The sequence below is a fragment of the Leucoraja erinacea genome, chromosome 14, assembly GCF_028641065.1.
Source record: "Leucoraja erinacea ecotype New England chromosome 14, Leri_hhj_1, whole genome shotgun sequence".
NCBI classification, from domain to species: Eukaryota; Metazoa; Chordata; class Chondrichthyes; order Rajiformes; family Rajidae; genus Leucoraja; species Leucoraja erinaceus.
In genome coordinates, this window is record NC_073390.1 from 19,751,900 (window position 1) to 19,770,839 (window position 18,940).

General features: G+C 39.0%; 1 protein-coding gene across 3 annotated transcripts in view; it reads left to right on the plus strand.

Annotated features, from left to right (window-relative positions):
- rnf13 (ring finger protein 13) overlaps positions 1-18,940 on the plus strand; it is a 209,329-nt gene that overhangs the window by 106,138 nt on the left and 84,251 nt on the right. For all 3 annotated transcript variants that reach the window (XM_055645717.1, XM_055645718.1, XM_055645719.1), the window contains exon 5: positions 14,503-14,590. In XM_055645717.1, coding sequence (XP_055501692.1) covers positions 14,503-14,590 — 88 coding nt within the window. The remainder of the gene's footprint in view (positions 1-14,502; positions 14,591-18,940) is intronic.

The window sequence follows — 18,940 nt, forward strand, 5'->3', positions numbered from 1 at the left end:
AAGAAAGCTGAAACGTGTCATTCTACAGTAGGTATAGCAGTGGATATGAATTGTTCTTATGTCAGGTTTGGCTCAGTCGTAGTACACTTATCATTTAGTCACAAAGAAGGTTAAGGGTGGACAACCGTCACAAAAGAAGATTTTGCTGAGATATTAGATGACATAGGATGGGATGAGGTTAATTGAGGCCATAATTGTCATTTCAAACTGGCTGGGCTAAATGGCCTGTTTTTGTCAACTGTAAACTTCACTGGCTTTTGTGTTATTATACATTGTCCAAGATTAAGAACAATTGGTTTCCTTTTTTTTTTAAGGATATTGATGAGCTTATTCTGTTTTGGTGGTAATTTTTCACTTTTACAGCTGCCAGCTTTTGATCTCTAGGCCCTTAAATCATTCAAAGTCTTAAACCATAGATGGATTTCAGCTCATTCTTTGTATTATTGTTCTCTGCCTGATTTGCGAGTTCAGTAATATAATTTAAAAAAACAATTGCGCTGCTGTCATCTGAAACCTCTACTGAAGGCTTAAGACTGAATTAAAGATTAGTCCAGTTGCATGCAGTTCAAATACTTTGCTGTTATCCTGTGTGGTGCTGCTTCAGGATGATAAAGGTATGTTGATGAGGTGCAACTGATGACATTAGGATAACAATTCCATTCAAAGATCCATTATCTTGATTGGCAAAGTACTGCAGCATCTTTAATATAGTTCCAGGCATTTTAGTCTTCTTTTATTGCTAGCCTACTTGAACTTTTAGATGAAGAAAGTCAAACATTTCCATGATCCAGAGTAAAATCATTTTAGCTTTCTCAGCTCAAGTACATTAATTATTGAATCTTAAGGGTGGATGAAACTTTTTAAACGTAGTACTGAAACACTTTGCTCTCGTGAAAGTAATTAAAAGATATCTAAGAAATGTCACAGAGTGTAGAATGGGACAAGAATGTTGTCTCATCTACAGCCTTTTATTGGCCCGATGTGATTGATTGAGAATAAGATTCATAGGGCCGATTTTCAATTAATTAGTTCCCAGCAAGAATGTTCTGCAGTGGTTTAATCACTGCTCTATGTACAGGTGAATCCCATGTTACGGAGGGGTGGTTATGTGCCCAGAAGATAGTCAGAATCATTTTTTGTGACACAAAGCTGCATCATCTGTGTATGCTTTATAAAAGTTGAGATACAAAAATTGTAATTCATTTACTTTTTTTTCACATAAATTTTGTGAGATCGGAATGTTATTCTCTCTCTGAAATTTTTGGGTAATGATTTATGAATGTTGTAAGGGCAAATTTCTCATATCAGAATGGTCACAGCATGGGGATCACCTGTATTATGTTTTGAAGATTGTTATATATTTACAAAATGTAGCTGGAGTGAAAGTCGAATTGCCAGCTCCAGTTATTTGTATTCGTATAGTGTAGGAAAGAACTGCAGATGCGGTTTAAATCGAAGGAAGACACAAAATGCTGGAATAACTCAGCGGGACAGGCAGCATCTCTGGAGAGAAGGAATGGGTGACGTTTCGGGTCGAGACCCTTTCTTCAGTCTGAAGAAGGATTACCCATTCCTTCTCTCCAGAGATGCTGCATGTACTCCAGCATTTTGTGTCTATCTTGTATTTGTATAGTCATATATAGCATGGAAACAGGCTCTTTGGTCCAACTCGTCGATGCCGACCAAGATGTTCCAGCTAGTCTAATTTGCCTGCGTTTGGCCCATATTCCACTAAAATGTTCCCGTCTATGTTCCAAATGATTTTTAAATGTTGTTATTGTACCTCCTTCAACTACTTCCTCTGGCAACTTGTTCCATATTCCCTCTGTGTAAAAAAAGTTACCCCTGAAGTTCCTAGTAATTTTTGTCCCTTCTCGTGTTAAACCCAGTCAAAGCAATCTTGGAGTAACTGAGTTGTTTGTAAAAGTGAGTGTTTTTCTTGGAGCACATATCATTAGAGGTATTTAAAGTGGAAGTAGATAACTTTTGAAAGATCAGGGGATTGAGAGCTATGGAGCTCTGGCACGGAGGGATGAGGCCCAGGGAAGATCCATCGTGACCACATTGAATGGACTTGAATGGACTTCTCTTGTGTTCAACTCATCCCTACAGAGGCCTTTTCATTTAGTTTAGTTTAGACATACAGTGTGGATACAGGCCCTTTGGCCAACCAAGTGTGTGCCGACCAGCGATCCCCATAGTTTAGCACTATCCTACCCACCAGGGACAGTTTACAATTTTTACGAAAGCCAATTAACCTACAAATCTGTACGTCCTTGGAGTATGGGAGGGCACAAGGGGAAAACCCACGCGGTCACGGTGAGAACGTACAGTAACAGGGTGCTGATTCTGGATGATCAGCCATGAATCATATTAAATGACGGTGCTAGCTTGAAGGGGCAAATGGCCTACTCCTGCACCTGTGTTTCTGTTTTTCTGTTTCTATTCCCACCTCGCGAGTGGAGAGCCAAACTCGCCAGGAAGTTTACAATCTTTTCAGAAATTTCCAGTTCAGATCGAAAACAAAAGTCGAGCAGAATACAGACAGCCCCCGTAGTCAGGGCCTGGATGTCTGGGGCTGTGAGGCAGCAACTCTACCGCCGCGCCACCGTGCTGCAGTGATCTCTTCACCGATTGGGTCGAAGAATATACTTCTGGGAAACTTGTGGTTAAGTAACTTGCTTCATCATTCTCTGGTGCAGTGAATTGATCTAATAAACCACTCTGGCTCCTGGAGTTCACACAACAGTATGCATTGACCTGTGGAGATTGGATGGTGGCCGCTAACTGTGACGGATTGCAGGCTAGTTTGGCTGCTGGAATCTTTGGAATGCAGTCTGCTGCTGTGCACATTTTTAACAACAAGACTAAATGTGCAGCTTGTCCCTAGATTATTGTTCTCTGAAGATCATCCCATTCCTAAATTGCGAAAGCAAATAGGGTGGAGGATGGTCGCTAAAATGATTGATTCAAAACAATGTACCTCATTCCTTAGCCATCTTCCTGAAATGTGTCAAAAGCTGTTCTAGCTCCTATGCAAACGTTTTCCTGGGTTAAACTGACATGCCTCATGAATTAGCCATTCAAAAAAGGATATGTGATTTCCAAAATTACTACACTTTGATAAATTTGATTTAAAAAACTCTTTCCACATCACAGTCAGCACCATTGGGCAGGACACATGCCTGTTCAAAGTGGAAAAGGAGCTTCCTGGATGATATAGCAAGTCTCAAATCCAAGGTATTGAGCTTTGGGAACACTCACAAGCCCTGCCTAAAGGATGAAAATAGTGTACTACTTCAAAATTCCCACTCTCCCATCTGTGGAATAGTCTACAGTATGCCAAGTCTGTTGAGTCATATGAATCTTGTTCGTCATCTCAGAAATACAAACCAAAATGATGGAAAGTAGTCTTTGATCATGAAAGACTGCTTAAAGAAAAGAGCAGTGTTGAGTTTCAGTGGTCAGGCCATATAATTTGCATTTGGGTTTCCATGTTTGACAGTCTGGTCTGAACCCCAAATTCTTGCTGTAATATAGCTTAGATTAAATGATTCTAGGGCATTCTTGGTCATCATGCAAAATTGCAACATGCTCTGGCCCATGAACGCTCAAAATGAAGAGGGTGCATTTTGGATGATATTGAGGAATTCTCACGCCTTCAAATAAGATACTCCCACCTTACGCAATAGGCAACCTGCGTAAACTCACACTTGCAAAAATAATTCTTTAAGTCCACTGCTAAATTTCTGAGTTGCACGAAAATTTATGTTATGGTTGCAGCGCACTATTGCCGATGCATGCGGCTGTTTCCACAAGTTAATCAGCCATTCTCGCATATGCTCCCAAGTGGTCTCCCCCTCTCTTTCATTCACTCACATGATATGATACGATAGAACTTTATTAATCCCAGGAGGGAAATTGGTCTGCCAACTGTCATAAAAACACTAAACACATGAAACATGAAATATGAAATTAAAGTGACGAGTGGAAAGGCTTGGGGGATGTGCAAAGATTGGGTGGGGTGAGGGGGTGGGGGGAGTCAGTCTCAGTCTACCCCATGACAGAAGGGGGAGGAGTGGTAAAGTTTGATATCCACAGGGAAGAAGGATCACCTGTTCTGTCCCGCATCTTGGTGGAATCAGTATGTTGCTGAAGGTACTCCTCAGGTTGACCAGTGTGTCAAGGAGGGGGTGAGCTGTGTAGTCCAGGATGCTCTGCAGTTTGAGGAGCATCCTCTCCCTCCAAGACCACCTCTCATGAATCCAACTCTGCCTCCAGGACGGAGCCAGCCTTCCTGATGAGTTTGTTGATCCTATTTAACTGCAGACATTGAAGGAGTACAGCCAGCTCTGTCCTTGTATAGGGCCTCAGCATTCCTGGACCAGTCCAGTTTACTGTCCAGGTACACTCCAAGGTAAGGTATTTGTACTCATCCTCTTGTTGGCAACTACATTCAATGCATCTCGCACAGCACTCATAGTTTTTCTCTAAAGGTTTTCTTGTGCTATTGGTTTTCCCCTAATCATGGCTGGTAAAAGGCAAAGTGCTACTAAAAGTGCTGAACCCATTTGCAAACACACTAATATAGACTTAGCGATGAAAATGAAGACGATATAGAAATCTGAAGGTAGAAAAGGTTTATCGGCCACTGCACGTGAACTCAATTTCTCGGTATTGACATTGGAAATAATAGTGAAAGATGCTGAGCCTATTAAAATTATTGAATTGTTTTAAATTCTTTATTCCTAACGAAGGTAATAGCCCACATTGTTTAATGCATTAGATAATTTCTTATTCTTCATAGTATCGGCATTATAACACATATATAGTAAATATGCACGTGCACAGTATTCTGATTTACGTAAAATCTGAATTGCGTAAGGTTTTACAGAATGTCATCCCCTTAAGCAAGTTGGGGAGTATCTGTACATAAAGCTCAGGATAAATAGTGAAAGCATTGCATGACCTCCCAAACTATCCACCTACCCTCTCAAGAACTTCCTGCTAACCAGTGGCATATTTTCTGGAACCCACATTATCTTTGAATGGTAGGACATGAACTGAAGGTACAGATAAAATGGTAATCTAATGTAGACCTTGAGATTGCAGAGAGCAGAGAGGCCCAGACACTAAATGTCTAATTAAAAAAAAACTAGTGATTATATTCAATGGAATTTAGGAATGGAAGAGCTTTTAAAAAAAATATTTTAATCTATTAAAGGTAAATTCATTATTTCTATACATCTGTGAGCCCAGGGCCAGGGATCATTGTCTTAAGAACTATAATAAATAGAGTGAAAGGTTAGGAGATGCTTTTACATGCATGGAGTAGATGCATATATTTCTTAGTCAGTGGCCATTGACGCTCGGCTAGTCATATTGATATTTTGTTAACCAGCGACACAAAGGTAAATGAAGTGATGTCACACATCGGCCCTGGTCTCATTGAGTGTTAGACAGGAATAAGGGGTTAAATGTTTCAATGCACCACTCTTTAGTCAGTTATGGGATAACCTTTGAGGTGGTTCACACATGGTTTTAGTCAGTTTCACTGCAGCACTTTCTATTCACAATAGTCTTCTGCATAGCATTCTTTGAAACAAAGTAATATTGTCTAAGTCTGTAAAGGTTATCAATTAATCTCAGTTTGCCTGTTGAGAGATCTGACATTTCAGTTAGATAGGTCCTCAATTGTGTCCATGTCTAGTCAGCAGTAATTGGACTTGGAAAATGAAGATAAACATGAAACAATCTAATCAACTTATTTTCATATCTTTAACAATATTGAATGCTCAAAGCTTTTTATGATTGCTGCTCTAATTTGAAAACATAACTGCCTATTGGTTCATTTCTGCTACAGTAAAGATCTAAGCTGCTTTCTTTTTTGTTTTAAAGCAGACTTGAACAAGTAAACTGAATTCCATGTAGATCACTCAAAAAAGATAGCTACTCTTTGAAAGTTCCCATACACTTTGAAGCATTAAATCTTTACCATTAATTTGTGTGAGTGAACTTTGCCGTTGCTGTGACTTGATTGTGCAGTTGCATAAGTAAATTGCAATAAACCTGTTCTGTAGTCCAAGGTGGTTAATTTGCTTGAAATTTTAAGTTTATAGAGCCGTAGACTGACAAGGCATTGAAAACAAGCTCATCGGCACTTTGTGTTTGTGCTGAGCGCCACACTTAAACTAATCCCTAGTTTATTATCCCTCTATTCCGCTACCATTATCTTATTTTGTTATGAAAATTACTGTTAGATAATTTTGCATAATTCATTTACTCGTATTATGAATGTATGGATCTCCTCTTGTATTGAGAAGTTTCATTTGTTGATGCTTTTTATGTTGCCAAAACACTTTATAGGGTCTGATGCTTGTTTCTATTGTACTCCATCAGAATATGTCCCAAATTATAAAATGGCCATGATCTGTTTTGCAGAAGTAAAGCCTTTACTTTTCACTGTGCAGAGCATTTCTAAAATAATTTTTCTTTTGGATCGCTAATATTTGCAGTATTTTTCTATTATATTGTGAGTATTAGTTGTTGAATGCAATTATTTCAGCCTTGTCTAAAATAATTTTGTCTACTTCATTTCACATGCTACTGTGAATATGTTTGGTTTTCTTTCTCAAATTCAGGAATTCTTGCATTTGTTTTGAGATGCTGTTAAATTACTTAATTTTAATTGGGTCTATTAAGTAAAATCTGTAGAGGGAGGTGGTGAAACACTGAATAGAAGAGACACTCAAGGAGGAAAAACTTCTTTACCCAGAGAGTTGTGAATCTGTGGAATTCTCTGCCACAGAAGGCAGTGGAGGCCAATTCACTGGATGTTTTCAAGATAGAGTTAGATTTAGCTCTTAGGGCTAAAGGGATATGGGGAAAAAGCAGGAATGATTTTAGATGATCAGCCATGATGATATTGAATGGCGGTGCTAGCTCAAAGGGCCGAATGGCCTCCTCCACCTATTTTTATATGTTTCTATGACCCCTTCATCTCAATCTGTCACACTGCAAGGTTATAATTGAAGCAATCCTATCTTTGACGCAACTTTCCCTTACTCTCAGTGTACTCTTAACGTATTTGCCGTTTAAATGTCTGTCGATGTCTGGCCTGAATCTATTCATTAATTTTTGCTGCCACAACTTTGTAGGGTCGAGAATGCTTAGATTCACAACTGTCTGAGAGAAGAAATTTCTGCACATTTCTGTCTGAAATTGGACTTGTAGAAGAAAAATCAGTAATCATGTATGGAGATTTTTAATAAAATTGTTTAGAGAATTTTAAAATGTGCGGATATTAGTTGACAAGTTGCATTCCTACCCAGTAGCCATATGCACTGGATGTGAATCTTTGGAATTCAACTCGATATTTGGATGAAATAAAAGCAGAAAATTCAGGAGATACATGTCAAGTAGCATCTGTGGACAGAAACAGATTTAATGAGCCATACACAAATGCAATATGTAGTACAATGAAAAAAATACTAAAGTTCAACATATGGTGTTACATTATAGCATTAAGTTAAAGAGAAAAATTGCAAGGACTGCATTGAGGTATGTTGGAAGATTGGGAATATATCTTAGCTTATGTATGCACCGTTCAGTCAACGGCTCGCTGTTGCTGAATCTGTTGGTACATGCCTCCCCCGGTCTTCCCTTCTCACTGCTCCTGTCAGGCAAAAGGTATAGAAGCTTGAAAGTGTGCACCACCAGATTCGAGAACAGCTTCTTCCCTTCTGTTATCGGACTTTTGAACGATCTTTCCATAGGATAGGGTACTGTACAATACACCTCTATCTCAATCCAGACATTGGTCTTTGTCTATGGGACTGTTGCACTACAATGCTGAGAACTATATCCTGCACTCTGTATCTTCCCCTTTGCTCTACCTATTGTACTTGAGTTTGACTATATATTGTAGTATTATATTATCTAATCTGATTGGGTAGCACACAAAACAAAGCTATTCACTATACTTTGGTACATGTGAACCTAAACCTAGCTTTCTATATTCTGCCCAATGGGAGAGAGAATGACAAGCGTGAAAAAGGTCCCTGATTATGTAGGTTGCTTTTCCTAGGTAGCCTGACGTGAAGATGGAGTTGATGGTGGGGAGGCTGATGTGTGTGAAGGACTCGCAGAAAAATTCTCATTCTTTTAACTTTCTTTGTTTATTATGCTTAAAGAATTATGGGCACTGAAATATTAGAATTATATTACCAGAAATAGACCATCTTTTATGGATAAAGCCATATTTTCATAATTATGATCTTTATTTGGGACTCATTCCATTTGGTATGTAATTGGTGAGTCTGCATATGTTCATATGGTAAATCAAGAGATTAGAAGAAGGAAGTAAAAATACTTAAGGGTAGCTTCATAAAAGGGATAATGGATATCTGAATCCATTATATGTTAAAAAAATAAGTAAAAGGTTGGTTGTCTGTGATCAGAGTAGGAAAGAAAGCCCGGCCACTGTACAAATAGAGCTGGACCTGGAGTATGGTGATATTTTCTGCTTATCAAATGATTGGTGGGAGATCCAGGCAATGGTAAGGAGAGTAATGATTTTATTTTTAAGTTATTAAAGAAATCGTATAGAACATTTGACAAGGTAATGTCAATGGCACTAATTCTACAAAATGGTGACCCAATTCTGTTAACGCAGCAAAGATAGACACAAAAAGCTGGAGTAACTCAGTGGGTCAGGCAGCATCATTTCTGGAGAAAAGGAATAAGTGACATTTTGGGTCGAGACTTTTCATCAGACTGTGTCAGGGATGGGGAAACTCGAGGTATGTTAGCACTGCTTTATTTCCCCCTTTCTCATTCGCTCATCTATCAAGATCGACTGCATTAGATTTTTCTTGTTTACTGCCTTTCTGTGCTTTTGAACTACTTTGGTGTATAAGTCTGCATCACCCTTCAAAGAAAAGGGTGCTGTAAACTCAAATAATGCTGCTGACTTTCTTTGACGAATGATAAATGTGGTAACAAGTCCCACTATATTAATTTCGACTAGGTTTCTCTATTGAGGGAGAATCAACTTTTTCTTCTCTATCCTCTGTATTCCTTTGTAGCTGTTGCCAATATATTTTTAAACCTAAAATAACTACTGATCTGTGTTGGATTTCTCTTTACTTTTTATTAGTTGAAAGCATTTTGTCAGCAGGTTTATGAGTGCAAAGGCTTTTAATCTGAATCCAATCTCTCCATCAGCTCGTTTCTGGATTTTGTCAATAGCATGTGAAAATCTTAGAACTTCAAAAGAAAATCAGCAGACCTTTACCAAACTTTGGCTATTTTCTTAAAATCTGTTTTGACTGATAATATCTTACTATGTTCCATGATAATCTGAGCCAGATCTTCTTTCATTCTTCCAGATTAAGTAGTGCAAGGTGGTGTGTTGTGGTTCTTGGTGGATCTTACTTTTATCATTGGCAACTCTGGATAAAACACAATGCTTGCAATTATGTAACACTGTTCATCATTGGAGGACCTTGCATGTATTTTAGAGCCAATTAATTGCTTTGTGTAGTCACTCGTGTCACATATGTGACTAGCAAGCAAACTAGGGAGGGACACTGAGCCAGGTCACAGTTGCCTCTTGGTGACTGATCCATAGGGAATTGCAGGATATCCCCCCTTTGTCCAGGTCTGACCTCTACACCTATGCATTAATATGTAGAAGTCGGAGAAGAGCTGCGGGATTTGATTCCTCGGGTTGAGCCTGCATTAGTGCACCGAAGATTTAATACCGTCAATAGATTAATTTAGAAAATAATAAATATTTGATCAGGAATAGGGTTGAAGGTTATAAGGACACTCCTGGTGAAATTTAGTATTCCCTGTGCTTCACACATTATGGAAATATCATCTGCCAGAAAAAGAGTTGCATACAGAAAACATGAAGTACAAAATCAATGGAAATTAGCAGCGTTCAAAGCACGTACTTCAATATCAGGCTTAATCCCCTATCAGAAATGTGTTGTGGAGAATTAGTTGTTTGCATCTTTGGGTGTGAAGGTTTACATGATTAAGTTCACAAGCCTCAATTATTCTCAAATCCTTAGTTGAGAGGTACAGCATGGAAACAGGCCTTTCATCCCACCGAGGCCATGCTGAGCATTGATCATCTGTCCACACTAGTTCTGTTATCCCACTTTCTCAACCACTCCCTACACACCAGGGGCAATTTACAGAGGTCAATTAACCTACAAGCCCTGCACATCTGTAGGATGTGCGAGCACCTGGAGGAATCCCACGCAGACACGGAGAACATTCAAACCACATAGGCAGTGCTTGAGTTCTGGATTGAATCTGGGTCTCTGGCACTGTGAGGCAACAAACTCTGCTAGCTGGGCGACGGTGCCACCCTATACTCAAACTTTATTTTTGTCCGTTCCATATTACAAATTACTGTAATGCAAATGTTTCTCTGTACCGCCCCAGTACTCTGGTTTGTAAAGCATTATTTAAAATATAAGATGTAAAGCATTGGGCCTCTTTGGTGTGGAGAACTGAGGGGTGAACTGACAAAGTTCTTTAAAAGTAAAGTTATTATTGGGAAACGGTAAAGCTGTTTCCACTGGCAAGAAAGATCGGAAGCAGATGTATAATGTAAGCACCAAGTCCCATTGAGGTTTTCCTCATACAGAACTTTAAAATGTGAACTGGATACTGCATGAAACGGTTAAAGTGCATACTACCTATTTTTGGAGGGTTGGGGCAGTTGGATTCATAGAAACATAGAAAATAGGTGCAGGTGTAGGCCATTTGGCCCTTCGAGCCTGCATCGCCGTTCAATATGATCATGGCTGATCATCCAACTCAGTATCCCATCCCTGCCTTCTCTCCATACCCCCCTGATCCCTTTAGCCACGAGGGCCACATCTAACTCCCTCTTAAATATAGCCAATGAACTGGCCTCAACTACCTTCTGTGGCAGAGAACATAAAGGAGTAATAAGGTAGAAGGAAATGTATGGAAAGCAGAAACAATGTCAGAAATGTGGAAAAAATGAATTGCCAATGATGGTTTACAAAAAAAGACAACATGCTTGAACAACTCAGTAGATCAGGCAGTGTCTCTGGAGAACATGGATTGGTGACATTTCGGTTTGAGACCGGAGGGGCAGGACAAAGCGTGGCAGGCAAAAGTTGATAAGGTCAGGTGGGTGGGTAGATAGACAATGTCAGGGTGGTTTGGACTTAGTTACCTGTTGCTATTTTGTACGTTTTGAACAGCACATGAGCATGATGAGTTGAAATTTTGGAAACTATCTTCGGTGGAAACCTTGAGGAAAAAAATAATCCAGATGACAGTTAATGTGGCAACTACAGTGCTTCCTGATTGAGAGGGAGGAATTCAGCATTTAAAACATTAGCCATATGAATTAACCATTGTTGTAACCTTTCCTTCCTTGAACTATATATTGCAGTTGTTGCTTGTCTCATGGGAAAAGTGAACTTCTCTTCAGAATGGATTTTATAAGAACTTTGCAGCCCTCAAACTATTATCAAATAATTGACCTGAAGAGGCAGTAAGAAAGCAAAGGGATGTGATCATGTTCTCCAACACTCTGGCCATTTTTCATTGTTTTACCGCAATGTAGTTTAAACTACAGAGCAACTGTCCTGTGTAATTGAAATCCCACATTGAGGCTTTCTCTGCCCAGAAGATGGTTTGATTTACTGCTATCATACCAATGAAGCTTTCTGGCTGTTTGGAATTGTGGCTTATGGCTGTTTGTGCTAAGACAGTTGAGGTCATGAAAAAGACAATCATTGTACTGGGGTGAAAGTTCTGATGGTTATGTGACTCTTCCTTTCCATCAGCTATCATTTTTACTTTGAAAATCAAAAGAAAACTGCACAACCATGGAATAAAAAAACATAAAACATTGGAAAAGCTTAATAGATGTCAGATGTGCCTGATGTTCTGATGAAGACTTTTAATCTGAAATGTAAACTGTTTCTTTGTCCACAGATTCTGACTGACTATCTGAGTTTCCCCGCTTATTCTGTTGTCATTTTATTTTGGGCTCATTTAGCTGTAGATGCAGGTAATTGCATCTAGTCTGGCACAGTTTATTTAATAAACTTCTTAAGTAATATAATTTGAAATTTCAATAGTAATGGTTTAATTTTTTTTTTTAACTTCATGTCCTGGGCAAGTTCTTAAACAGATTAACAGACTGGAGTTTATGCGGACATCTTCAGCTCTTTTACTAAAGTCCAAGGTCCCCACTTCCTTTAAAAGGACATCAATAATATTAGTCCTCAAGAAAAGTAAGGTGACATGCCTCAATGACTACTGACACATTGGCGCTAATGTCCACGGTGAAATGCTACGAGATGTTGGTTATGTCACATATCAACTTCTGCCCCAGTAAGGACATGAATCCACTACAATTCGCATGCTGCCACAACAGATCAGTAGGGTATCCATTGTTGCTGGCTCTCCACACTGCAGTGGATAACTTGAACAATAACAATATATATGTCAGGCTGTTGTGCATTAACAACTCACTGTTGACCTCAGCAATCAACATTTATCATCCCTTCCAAATTTATCATATTCTGAGAACTGGATCTCTGATGATCCGATGTAATTGAATCTTTGACATCCTCATCTTTAGACCACAATCAGTACAAATTGGGACCAATGCTTTCTCCTCACTAACCATCAACACGGGAGATTATCAAGGATGTCTGCTCCCTTACTCTACTCTCTAAACCCACGACTGTAGCCAAACACTGTTCCAATGCCATCTTTAAACTCACAGACAATACTAACATTGTTGTATCAATGATGGCTAATGATGTCAGAGTATAGGAGGGAGATTGATAATGTGACTGGTGCTAGAATAACCATCTTGCTCTCAACATCAGCAAGACCAAGGAACTGATTGGTGACTTCAGGAAGAGAAAGCTAGAGATCCACAAACCTGTCTTCATCAATGGGAAGGTAGTGGGGAGAGTCAACAGCTTCAAGTCCGTTGGTGTGCATATCTCTGAAAGTGTGTCATGGGCCCAGCATGGGCCCAGCTCATCACAGCTTCTATCTCTATAGAATACTGAGGAGATTTGGTAGATTTGGGATGAGGAGATTTGGTATTTCACTGAATACTCTATCAAACATTTACAGGCATATGGTAGAGAGCATATTGACTGGTTGTATCATGGCCTGGTTCGGTAACACGAATACCCAGGAATGAAGGAGGCTAAAGGGAGCAGTAGACATTACCATATACTTCATTGCTACTGACTGTCCTGCCATCTTTAGGAGATACTGCCTCAAAAAGATGGCCAATATCATCAAAGTCCCACACCACTCTGGCCACGCTTTCAATTCGCTACTACCATCAGGAAGAAAGTTGGGGAGCCTTCTTCCAGACATCATCAAGCTCTTGGTCACTGCATAACACTAATCACTACCTCGGAAATCATGATCTTCTATGGATTGTGGTTTTGGCTTTTTTTTTGCACTATTATGGTCACCCATATTATTGTTACTAATTTATTGTATTATTGATTATTATGTTTATTTGTGTGTTATTACATTAATGGGCCTGTAAAGCCATGGCAAGCAAGAATTCTATTGTTCTGTTTCTGATACATATGATAATTAAACTCTCTTGACTCTTGACATGATATGTGATGTGATTTTATTGAAGAAATAAAATAATCTTCCTCGAACAATTTTACTTTTAATGTACAAAAAATGATAGTTTTGCTGCTCATTTTTGCTAAGTTTTTGATTTTGTTCACAGTAAATGAATAAAAATATCACTGAGATCCTTGCAGATTGTGTGGGGAAGCCCTCTCAGTGGATAGGCACTGGGTTGCATTGTCATTGTTGACCCATGCTAATCTGGTGGCTATTATTGCCACACATGCCATACTCCATCAAGCCAGCCATGTGTTTGACGGGGGACCATTAACTTGAAAAATACCAACTTTTTAGCATTGTTTAAAAATAAACTCCGTAATTTCTTAAATCTAATCTACTCACAAACTATAAGATGTAACAATATTTTGACTATAGTTCTTTCTTGGAGAGGTGCACATTTCGACACTTTGGATCTCAACTCTGGTTGGACACCTGCTCTTCAAGTAACAGATTTGTTCAGATTTGTATTTTAATACTGAACACAATGTTATATTGTGTTCCAAAGAATCAATATTTATCAATGGGGAACAGGTTGTAAATTCCAGTGCAAAAGCACTATCTTGACGAATGTTATATGCTATGAGTTCTAGCTGGTGGAGTGTTCAATGTAGGAGTTACTGGGGAGGCCGATCAACCTGATACACTGGGAACTTTCAGCACCGTGTGTGCTGAGCGAAAATCATTGGGGTTTTAGTGAGAAAGTGAATGTTGATGTTACTGACTGATTATTTAACTTCATTTAACTCTGGTTAATAATTGGACAGAGATGTTCTTCAGATGTGCAGTTTAACCTTTCTGTAATTTTTTTTTTTGCCCCCTTAGGTTTTGAATGCTCAGCGAGCTGGATACAAAGCTGCCATTGTGTACAATGTTGATTCTGATGATCTTATTAGTATGGGGTCCAATGATGGTAAGTAAGCAGTTAAATGTAAATCAATGCACAGTGGAAGGAGTTCAAGTCCATGAACCGTTGGCTGGTCTTGGCTGGGACAATAGTGCAGACTGTAGAATTACAGAAAACATAAAAGGGTCAGGATATCTGATCCAAATTATTGTGCAATGAGTTCTGCTAGGAGTGCACAAATGTATCTCAAGAGAAATTGGGACTGGTCTTTCTAGGATGCTGTTGGTCAGATGGCTCGCATTCGGTCCATGCAGTCAATGTAATGTCAAAGGGAATTCTAGAGGTTATCACTGACCTACTTACTCTAATCAGAAAACGGTCCCTTCTTCACTGAAGGGTAGAAAACAATGGGAAGAGTAAAGCATGGTACAGATTTTGGCTGCCATGCATCTGGAGTGCAATTACTACAGAACATAATGTAAGAAAACAAAGCAGGAGTAGGCTATTCTGCTCCTTCTGCTAGTCACTGTCCATAGCATCATGGCTTTCTCTGTTTTCCTGCGCCAATCCCATTTCTCTTAATTCCCTCAATAACCTAAATGGCTCCACCTCTATTTTGAATGCACTCAGTGACCAAACCTCTGCAGCCCATTTGAATGGGGAATTTGCATGATTCAAATGCTGTGTGAAATGATTTTCTTAGTCTAGAGTAACCTGTCCATTGAGACAATGATCGTCAATCCTAGACTGCACAGGCAGGGGAAACTGGATCATGACATCTACTCAGTTAAACCCTGGCCAAAAGGAATGTACATTTCAATGAAATCACCTCTCTTCTAAACATGGGAGTGGAAGATCAATCTGCTAATCTTTCTTCAGAACAACAACCTGCCAATCCAGAAATCAATCTTCCACACTCCCTCAGTCACAATATAGCCTCCTTGAGGTAGCATATAATATTCAAGGTTAAGGTTTCAAGGTTAGTTTATTTTAACATTATGTAATTGGAGTAAATCATTTTAACTCTTGTACTCATTGCGTGCCGTCCTGATTACTTGTTCATCCTGCGTGTTAACTTTTAGTGCAAGAAAACCAAAATTGCTCTGAATCCCAATACCTTTGTCATTCATCATAAGTGAAAATACTCCAAGTTACCTTTTTCTACTTGTGGATTGCCTTGCACTTTTACTACTATATTCCATCTGTTGCATCTTCATCCATTCATCCATCCATTCATAACATGCCAATATCTGTGGAAACCATTGCTCTGTGTTATCCCCAGTGCCACCCTGCTTGATATTATCATCGGGCATGGAACATTGGATTCCCCTCATTCAAATCATTGCTGTCGGTTACAAGGATCTCGCACCTATCCCTACACCACTATTTTGGGGAGTTTCAAAATCTTTTTCTTTTAAGGCATACAAAAAATAATTAATTTAATTCCCCTGTCTTCTTTCCTCCTCACCACTTTCCCCCATATAGTTTACTTTGGCTGGATGTGGAAGAGACCCACATTAACAATTGACAATTGTTTCCATTCTTTTCCTATCCAGAGAAGCTTTAACAGATCAATTTTATTACCGATTCGTACAGGATAGAAATGTGACCTTCAACCCACTGAATCTGCAGCCCCACAGTTTGACTCTGATAATCAGTGTGTTGGATGGGAGAGCAAAGAGGATTCATCGACCTTCATATGTTTTGTACTGTACCTGGCCTCTTGGTATACTTATGACATAACGGCATCAGATAGGTACCAGATTGACTCATTTTCCACCAGCTTGTTCATTGTTTAAATATTGAAGACACTGGAGAAACTGGGGGATACATCTCCCTCATTTACATCATGGGCTAGTATTTTGAATTTAAGACATTTGCAGATTATATTTTGTGTGACATTTCATAAATTGCATTATGTGATACATGTGGGTTTGGCAGATGAAAAGACATGCAGCGTGCTGCTTCTGAAGTAATTTTTAATATATACACGGGACTTACCCTGGTGCTATATTTTTTTTTTCTCTGAGAAGTGAGGAAAGAGTTAACATTTTTGTGAATGCAAAATCACTCCCAGATTTCTCTGCTGAAAGACATTTCAACACATTTCCAGGGTATCAGTTTGACCAGATCCATTGTCCACGTTTTGTACTTTGGTCCCAAAAGATCAAAGACAATCTTTCTGCTTTACTTATTTGATCATTATGCTTGTCCCTCTAGTCTTCAGTTCTTTTGAGTTCAGAGCCTGTGTCTCTTATCTGTTGACTTTGGATGCCTGTATTAGATGCTGTCTCTCCAGGCAAGGGGAAATATTATGTGTTTGTTCCTGCCTCACAACTCAGTGCTTTGTTTTTAATTCTATAATTCTATGACTGTGCTTCCCATTTTACCATTCCCCTGACCCTGGTCCCATGCACAAACTGCTTCTGTCATATATTTTCAGTGTAGTATGCAGTAGGTGTAACTGGGAGAAATGGGGTTAAAATAAAACCATTCCAACACGAGATTTTGGATTTCAAATTTCTTATGATATAAAGGCCATTTGGTACTTCTTGTCAATACCATTTCTCCAAGCATTCCAATTTCCCCAATATTTTCCTGTAACCTTTTTTTTCCTTCTCACATTCCTCTTAACAACCATGTGATTCTCCAACTGGAACCTTACACTCAGGTAATTTACACTGCCAATTAGACTAACAATCAACAATTGGGACATGGTAGCAAACCAGAAAAATCAGGGGTAACCAGGGAGTTGTAGACACTGTCCAGTCCATCACGGATACTAACTTCTCCATCATCTGCTTCAAAATGGTAGCCAATAGCATCAAAGACCTACATCACTCTGGCCATGCTCTCATTTCACTCCTACCATCGGAATGATGATATAGGAACCCGAAAACTGTGACCACCAAATTCTTCCCAAGAACCTTCAGGCTCTTGAACACTCACCTCAACTATAAACGTCTATGGATTGTCTTTAGTCTTTAGAGGAGTCTCTGCCCCTCTCTCTCTCTCAGCCTCTGTCTGCCCCTCTCACTCTGTCTCTGCCACTCTCTCTCTATCCCCCCCCCCCCCCCTCCGTCTCCCTCTCTGGACGCGCCTGTGAGTTGGGGGCTATGCGTGAGTGGATAGGGCGGGGATGGGGTAAAAGGATCGAATTAATAATATTAAGGGGGTGGTTAGTGTGTGGGGGGGGTGTGGTTGGTGTGTGTGGGTGTGTGGTTAGTTGTGTGTGTGTGTGTGGGTAGTGTGTGTGTGTGTGAGACGCCGCAGGACGCACCCCCCCCTCACCCCGCAACTGCACGTTGAGGGGATGGGACCCAACGGGTCCCACTTGGTCTAATTACAAATACATTTAAACCTTAAGTGTTTAATGTAATTGTCAGGCATCCTCAGTCTATTTCAGTTTTCCATAATCTACTGCGTTTAAATTTCATTTAAGAATGGAAATTTAGTTTACTTTTATATTTGGATAATAAATATTCAGTACTTACAAAACAAATTAAAAATATATTTAAGATTTATAAAACTGGGAAACTTGGATTTGGATCTTGTAATTAAGGGATATTGTGACGTTGTATTTCCAGAGTAGCTGGAAAATCTATTCTCAGTGTCCCTTTTGTTAAATACCAAAAGAATTCTACATTTCATGCATGACTGTTTTACTTCACTGCACCCTGGTTAAACTTTAATCTCAACATAAATTCAAATGCTATTCGTCTTCCAACAATCATTTTGAAAACACGTTTGACTTTCAGGATTGTTTTTACAAATATATTCCAGACATCTTGCAACTCAAACTAGTTTATAAGGGATTTGTACTCATGAATTCCCAGAAGATTATTTTTCTTCAATCAGCTAAGATTGCATTACCTTGCATGCTTTTTGCATCCATTGTTCAGAATGACCTTGGCATGAACCACTGGCTAACTCCACAAAAATTTGCATTGTTTAATATTTTCCTTTGAAAATTATTTCTGTAAACCTTTATTTCTCATATTTCTGCCTCATAGATATGTGTAACATGAAGCTGTTGTATCTCTAATGTTATTGTTTTGACAAATTGGTACAGTACATTTGCATTGCTCTCGATTATATTTCAATTTTAAAATTCCTTTCAAATTATCTTATTAGCCATTCAATTTTCCAATAATTAAAGAAAATTTAAATTAGAACACTATTTCCAAACTGCCACAAAACACGCAAGACCTTCATTTTCATGTTTTGCCAGCCTTTTTTATTAAAAGATTGTATAACATGTTCTGAGCAACTTATTTTATTGAGTATACATACAGAGCTGATGCAAATTCAGAGATTATTTATTTGTACCTCTATTCAGCTTTTCTAATGCAGTTGAAAAACATGTTTGAGGTTTGAAAGAAGAAAATTAGGCCGTGGGCAACTATTCATGCGTAA